Below are 8,881 nucleotides of genomic sequence, written 5' to 3' on the forward strand. Positions count from 1 at the left end.
ATGAAAAGTAAAAAAAAAAAATAAAGATAAAAGATATATTGTAGTAAAGATAATTTTATTGAACTACAACTATTAGGGATAAAAAATTTGATTATCCATAATTTTAAAGTAAAAAATAAATGTAAAATATTTTACTTTTTTACATTATAAACATTTTTTTTGCGGAAAAAAAAGATTATCATAAATTTTTTTTAATAATTAGAAAAAAAATATTTTAATAATTTACATATATTGGTATTTCTTTATATTTATAGTACAAGTTATAAATAAATATTAAAATTAGGATAGAAGTGAACTATAAAGATTGAAATATGGTTTATATATTTATGATTGAGTAAATTTTATTAATAAAAAAAAATACAAGCAATTTTTTTTTATTATTAAACATAAAAATTATTTAAAAAAAAGACTAATTCGTATTATGAAATATTTTCTGAACCAATAAATTAAATTGAAAAGAACAGTTAATTTTTTTTTTTTATATATTTTTAAAATGTATAAGATAACAAAAAACAAAGAATAAGATTTTTTTTGTTTAAAATATATAACTCATTTGTAATATAAAAAAAAGATTTTTAAGCATGAAAACACATATATATTATAATAAAATAAGTTTATTTAAGAGAATTTAGTTTAAATATTATTATAACTTTTCTGATAAAGTATGGAGTTTACCCTTTAAATGGTAAATTAGATTGTCAAAATCTGAAGCAATTATGATGTAAAATATATACCAATTACATTAATATTATAGAAGTGTAAAATAAAACGATTTCATAAATGATGTAAAGTATAAAAAAAAAGGAAAAAAATAATTTTTATATTCTAAATTTTATAACACATAAGAAAAGTATATGGTTTCAAAGATATAATTTTGTTAGAAAAGTTTCCTAGAAGTTGTTAATAATTTATAATTTTTTGAATAAATAAAAAGTATTAAAAAATATTGAATAATTTTTCTTTATAATATCAAATTTTAATATATGATTAAAGAGATAAAGTTTAAAAAGTATAAGTAATTTAAATGATAAAGAATAAATTAAGTGGGCTATTCCTTGAAAATTAATATAGTAAGAGAGGCTTAAAAGTATAATATAGGTTTTTTTGTAGTAATAAGTTTAAAATATTTACAGTACTAAAAAAGATTTTTTTTTTCTCACTATATTTAAAAATAATATAAATCATGATTAAAAAAATGTAAATATATATTTCATTTCCTTAAAAAAAATGTGATTTTTGAAAGATAAATAATTTGAAGAATAAAATATTTTTTAAAATAAATAAGTTAGAATATTGTTAAAATAGATAAAAGTAAAATTAACGTCATTCTATACTATATATATATTATCCTTCTAATGGTAGTTAGTGGAGGGTAAATTTTGTGAAGAAATTAAATTTTTGTCCATTAATAAGAAATAAAGATAGGATAAATGATGAGGGAATGAGATGATTGTTAAACTAATTTTTACTTTTAATGATAAAAGTTTTATTTCTAATTTTTTTTTAATATAAATATGTCCATCTTCTTTTCTGTATTTATATTAATTTACTTTGCCTTTGTTTTTAATAATTTTAAATATCTTTTTAAAAGTAGTAAATTATATTTTCTAATTTCCATCTTTTTTTTTTTAAAACAAATTTAGGTCCAATTCATTGAAAAAGAGAAAACGTTATTAAGATGATAGTGTAAATGAAAAGGGTATATTAATGGTAATAAATATAATGTACATAACAATAAAGTTTTAAAGATATTTGTTTTGTAAAGATAATTTTTTTATTCAAAAATTGTATGGCAATAAGAATATTTGACCAAAAAAAAAGTATGTATACATATTATGGATAGATTTTTATTATAATATATTTTTATGAAAGTAAATTATGGAAATGAAAGATTAGATAAAAATATTATATATAAAATTTTAAATATTATTTTAAATCTTTTATATATATCTTAAAATGGGGATAGATTTATATTTCAGAGTTTTTGTAATAATAAAGTTTATAATAGTAAAATTAAATATAAATAAAAGAATATAAAACACATTGTTAAAAATGATAGTCGAAAAGTTGTGTTTAAAATCTCAAGAGACATATTATATGGCTTTCTGAAAACCTTAGAGATTTATATTTTCATATAAAAAAAATAGATAAGTAATAAGTAAAATACAAAAAGTAATATAATAGTAAAATAGACACTAATTACATACTGAAACAAAGATTTATGACATTTGAAGATCAAATAAATTTAAAATAATATATAAAAAATAAAAGCATATATTCTAGGGTATAAAAAAAATTTTTTTTTTATATAATATGAAAAAAACAAAATTTTTTTTTCTATTTTCTCATATTTATTAATAAGGGAAATGTAATGACTTCCAAAAAATTATAATATAAATAAACAAATAAAAAGAATAATAAATTATAGTTTAGATCTTTATTTTATAAAAATAAAAAAACTAAACACCTTTTATTTTATTAAAATTAAAAAAAAATTTTAAAATGTTATTTTCGTATATTAGCATAAACTTGTTTATTCACCTTTTTTTTTTATTAGTTATTCAATCATATTTTTTGATAGATGGCATGTGGTGTATATATATATATAAATAATATTATTATATTTAAAAAATTAAGTTAATGTATCTATAAAGCATATCATGTTAAATAAATTTATAAGTGTTTTAGATAATTTTAATAGTAAGAATAGAAAAAGGTTATTTCAAAAACATTTCTATTAAATATACAAAATTATTATTTCCGCTTTTTTTTAATTATATCAATTATGTTATTTTTTTTTAGTAAACTTCTTTTATATTTATTAATTTACCAAAATATGTATATATATGTAGATGAAATTTAGCCAAAAAAAAATAATACATATATAAATAAAATTAATATACATCTTATTAATTACTTACAAAACGGATAAGCTATAGTTAATTAATAATATTTTGTGAAATATTTATGTAATATTTTGGTATAACTTCTGATTTAAATATATACTATTTTATGATTTATATGATATGTAGACATAGAATAACAATATTTTGATAAAAATAATTTTCAGTTACTATTTTAAGGAAAGTTATTTATTATTTTAAAAGATTATGATTGATAAATCACAAAAAATCGTTATATTTATATTGGTTTTGTTAATTTTTAAAAACGGAAAAAATATATTGTAAATAAAAATGATATTGAAAGAAAGTACAATGTCATAAATGAGGTACATTTCGGGGCGGAGAAAATAACAGTTTTGTTATATTTTTTTTAATAAAAAAAGTTTAATAGAAAAAAAAAATGACAAAATGATAAATTTTAAAATTTTTGATATGTTTATTATAAGAAATAATTTTTTTTGATAGTAAATTATTAAATTCTATATATAGTATAACTTAAAAAAACTAAAATAAGATATCTATCAAAATATCTATAAAAAAATTCTAGTAAAAATGTAATCATACATATATATGTATATTAAAAATATTCCCCCTCTATTTTTGAAGGGACAGAGGCAGGCACAATTAATTGCTCCAAAAGGAGTATCAACTTCATGTAAAAAAAAATAGTTGGACATTATAACATTAAGTTTCAATAAAAAAAAAAAGAAGAAATGAAAACAAATAAATGTATTGTAAAGATAACAGCTTAAAATATGATAAAGAGTATTTTAAATGATTTAAGAGAAATAAGAATTAATTTCAAAAAAATAAATGCCTAGAAGGTTATGAAGAAAAGGGAGAAATAAAGTTGAAGACTAAAATTTTAAAGAAAATTAATTGATGTGATAGCTAATTTTTACAAGATTATACAAATAAAATTATTTTTAGTTGTTTTTATAGTATAACTAAAAACTAAAAAAAAAAAAGAAGATAGACGACAAAAAATGTACATCTTTTCCTATTCAATTAACAATGCCATAATTCACCTATTTTCTTTAAAGAGATTAATAATTTGAGGAAACAAAAACAAATAAGTAATTTTTTTTATTATATATATATGTTTTTTTTACTCTATTTAGATAACAATCTTTCTTATAAATCTTTTTGTATAAAATCAAATACAAATAAACAATAAAAAAGTGAATAAATTCAGAGATGAAGTTATACTCCATTGGGAAGAATAAATTTTCGAGAACATAAATTTCCTTCAAAACATCTATATTCTCAGGAAGATAGTAAATGTTTTAATGACAAAAATTTAGTTCTCCTTAAACCAAAAGTAGTAATGGTATTAAAAGATGTCCATGAATAATTTTGGAAGTCTATTAGTGTATCATCATCAACAAAATAGTTTTGTATATATAATGAAAAAAAAAAAAGTAGTAGTAGCTCCTAAGTTTATAATTTAAAAATAGCTTTTCTTTAAATTATTTTTTAAAAGAAAACAAAAAAATTGTTTTATTGTAATTTTATCACATTAGAAGTATCAATTATTTATGTATTTAAAAAAAAAAAGGAAAAAAAAAAACATAAAAAAGATAACATAAGACCTAATAAATTTAGTGATGTTAATGTATAAATGTATTAAAATTATTTGCTTAAAAATTTACATTGTATTATTTATTTTTAAAAAATAATTTTATAAGATATTAAATAAGATTATTTTAAATGCTATATAAAAAAAAGGAAATCTCAAAATATGGAAAATATTTATTTGAAACATTTTTTTTATTATGAAAAAAGTCATAGATTATTACTTTAATATTATAATTAGAAAATACCAATTAACTTTAAAAAAAAAATTATTTTATTTTTTAAAAATTCTTTCATTCAAAAAAAAAGAGGGTAGTTATGGCTAAAATTTTTAATTACACTACATATATTATGTTTCTGATATTCTTTTTTTTTTTTTTTTATCTCTACCAACTGCATTTTGAACTTGGCAATAAACTTTTACATCTTTTAAAAATAATAATGGTAGTAATAAATAATATATATATATATATGTATATATTATAGTTGTATTTTTTAAAAAAAAACAACGGACTAAAATTTTATTATTCATGTCTTATACAAAATTAAAAATAAAAATAATTGGTAATACGGTGTTTATTACAATTTGGATACTAAATTATCTAGTCTATTTTTTTTTTAAACAAATCTTTATAAAAGTCTTTACTTGATTCACTATCATTAGAAAAGAGAGAGAGAAAATGAAACATAAAATTAAGGTATATAAATGTTATATTTAAAATATATTTTATCTAATATAAAAAGAAAAATTTATCTAAAATTAATATTTTTAGGGATTTTTCAAAGAAATATGGTAAATATTTCAATGGTTTAATAAATTACCTTTTATGAAAATAAACTTATAAAAATTAATTACAAATTATTTAAAATTTTTTACTTTCATTTTTAATAAATTATAAATTAATAATTTTGATTTTTTTTTTACTTCTCTAAGGATATATTAGATTAGATCATTTTTCAAGTTTATGCCACTAGGTAACAAAAGTACAATTGCGTGGAATGTTTCATACAGTTTTTATTATTTTCATAAATCAAAAAATTCTTCCATGAATTTTAAAAAATATTTCAATTACTAATTTATAGTTTGAAATAACAGTAAAGCAAATAAATAATTTATCTATAAAACTTAATACCACATCTAGTAATATTAAACTTTAATTACAATTAATTTGTATAGTCATATAATTGTTTATAATTTTTCTAATAAACAAAATTAAATAAATAATGTTTTTTAATTATTAAAATATATTGAAATAATTAATTAATGATGAATATAGAATTTTTATCAATAATCTTAATAAATTATCACTTAATAAGCAAACAAAAATTGGTTTTTATTTTTTAATAGATATAATTTAAAAAAAAAAAAAATAGAAGCCATGTATAAACATATGTTGTTAATAAATCATAAAATAAAAAACATTTCAAATTTGTATAGATTTATTTTATATACCAAAAAAAAGAGGAGAAATTTTATTCCCCTCCCATAAAACTATCAAGTAAAAAAATTATATTTTAATAATTATAAATTTTAATAGTATTTATATTAATAAAAAATATTACTAGAAGAAAAGTGTCTTTTTTGTATATCACTCAAAAACCTCTTAATAACGAATATAGATTAATTTTTTTGATAAATGATTATTAATGATAATTATAAAGATAATATGTATATTTTTTTCGATGAAAGAAATTAAATTATGATAAAGAGGAGTATATGGTAAAATTATAAAAATATATTTAATCATACATTTAAATAAACTAATAAATGTATTTTAATAAAAAAATCTTATATATTAATTATATAAAGTTTGTGAAACAAAAAAATTCATATTTTATTTATGAAATAAAAATATATATATATGTATATTAGCAGTTTTGACTTCAAAACAATAATTATATTTAAGTACTTTATCAAAAAAAATAAAGAAAGTAAAAAAAAAACGTAAAATTATTTTCAATTTTAGTTGTCTTTTAAAAATTTAACTATTTACAGAAGAAGTTTGTAAAATGTATTAAATGTAAATGAAAGATGATCTTTTTTAATGAAGCAATTTAAGAATAAAAATAGTTTACCAAATCTATCTATTATATTCTTTTTTTTTTCTTATAATTACATAGTAGGAATAGTTTTCGATATATAAGATTAAATTATTTTTTAAAAGCCTATTAATTAGAGTATAACAAATTTGTAATTATTCTTTTAAATATAAATAATAATGTTTACAGTCTTTTTATAATTATAAAAGTTGAGAAATTAATTACTTTTAGATATAAATAATCTTAAAATATATTAAAAAAATTTTAACAAAAACATTTGTAGTTTTATTTAAAAAATATTTTTTATGTACTTATTTTTTTAGTAATAACAAAAAATAGGAATACAATCCAAGATATGAATATTTGGAAATAATTTTTTTGTCTTATTAAAAAGTAATTCATTATCAAAAAAATTATCTTTTTGTTTTTGACAATTCACATCAAAAGAATTTTTCATTTTACTCTTTAAACGGGATAATGGTAACTTTATATCACAAATGATATTGTTGTCATCTCCAGTCACTAATTCATTGTTTTTCAATGAATACCTCATTGACATATCAATAATCAACAAATTTTTGGCATCACATATCACAATTATTTTTTTCATTTTTTCAATAGTACCTATATAATAACTGAAAAAAAAATTACTATGAAATATTTTGACATATATTTTACCTTGATATATTATTAGAAGAATTAAGTATATGTATCAATTTTACATATGATTCACCATTATTCTCAGACATCAAATTTTCAGTACAAGTGTCAGTATCATTTAAATAAGTTTCATTAACTCCCTCATCACCTGCAATTTCCTTGTATTTTTGGAATATTTTTTTCAAAAGATTATCTAAACAAGATATTTTTTCATGTATTACTTGGTAATATGGTTCTAATATTACAGCTTTCGTTAAATTTAAACAACATTCTACTAAATTTCCATTTGAATAATGGGATGATGAAAAATTTAAGTAAAAATCAGATGGTAAAGGAGTAGTAGGAGTTGTTAATGATAAAGATTTATTAAAACATTCAATTGATTTTTCTAAATATTGTATATCTTTGTCATAATTATAAAAATCATGTAAACATTGATTGGCATATGAATACCAAATCATTGGATTATTTGGATAAATTTCAATACCCTTTAAACATAACTTTCTAGCAAGTTCATTTAATTCAGGTTTTTTTTGATTTCTTAAAACAGTCCCATATTCAATAAGAATATCACAATTATTATTATTTAATTTGTATGCCTCCTTCATACATTCTAATGCCCCCTCATAATTACCTTTTTTCCACATACATATTGCTAACTCTAACCAACTCTCCCATTTTGTACATTCTTTTTTAACAGCTTTTGTAAGGTAATTTTCACAATTTTCATCATATTCAGGCATTATATTTAAAATTTTTCCTTGAATATAAAAATTTGTTGCTGTAATATTTTTAACATCTTTAATTGATATTGGTATCTCCTTGTAAAAAAATAATTCTTTATAAAAAAAAAGTATAAAATGTATAACTAACTTACTTCTTTTAAATTACAAACTTTTTTTTTAATTTCTTTTAAAAATTCGTCATATGGTATGGTGGGATTGTTTATAAAAAATAAGTCTCTATAATTTTGTAGACTTTTTATTTTTTCTTCCAATATTTCCATTAAATTAAATTTCACAATAGATAACTTTTTAAATATTGATATACAATATTCCAATTTTAAAAATATAATACATATTAAATAAGTTATTTTGAAAAAAAAAAAAAAAAATTAAAATATTGTTAAATATTACTTATTAATGAATGAGCAAAAATTAAATATATTTGGAAATAACAATGGCACTTACTATTAAATAACACTTTTATGGTTTATTTGAAATTTCTTAAAAATATTAGTAAAGTACATTTTTTATAACCATCATCATTTAACACATTATTTATTATGAATAAATAAATTAAAAACAACTTAAATATTATTCATAGAATTTTATATAATTTTTTTTTAAAATTATTTATTTTGGATAAATTAATTATATTTCCAAAAAAAAAAATTATTACAAATTGAAAAACTATAGTACATATTTAAAAATAAAAATAAAATAATAAAAGAAAAGTAGTGGAAAAAAATTTTTTTTTTTTATATGAATAATAAAAATAACTAATCTTTAGAATAAATAATAATATTAAGATTTTTGATATTTTAACACTATAATAAATAATATTTTTTAATATTTTTTTCCTTTATTAAAGTTCATTTTACATAAAATTTAAACTTTCTTAATATATTTTTTGAAGCATCATTTTATCACTAGGAGGTTAAACTTTTTTATACGGTATAGTGCTTTTTTTTTTGATTGACA

At 17.1% G+C, this 8,881-nt stretch overlaps 1 protein-coding gene across 1 annotated transcript; it reads right to left on the bottom strand.

The window, feature by feature from the left end:
* Positions 1-6,837: 6,837 nt before the first annotated feature.
* On the bottom strand, positions 6,838-8,184 carry SRAE_1000231900 (Tetratricopeptide repeat protein 5; the record flags this gene model as incomplete). Its single annotated transcript, XM_024649381.1, has 3 exons — positions 6,838-7,153; positions 7,197-7,999; positions 8,056-8,184. 3 exons carry the CDS (start codon positions 8,182-8,184, stop codon positions 6,838-6,840), a joined length of 1,248 nt encoding a protein of 415 aa, XP_024503264.1.
* Positions 8,185-8,881: the final 697 nt, after the last annotated feature.

The sequence above is a fragment of the Strongyloides ratti genome (genome assembly GCF_001040885.1).
Source record: "Strongyloides ratti genome assembly S_ratti_ED321, chromosome : 1".
In the NCBI taxonomy this organism is placed as follows: Eukaryota; Metazoa; Nematoda; class Chromadorea; order Rhabditida; family Strongyloididae; genus Strongyloides; species Strongyloides ratti.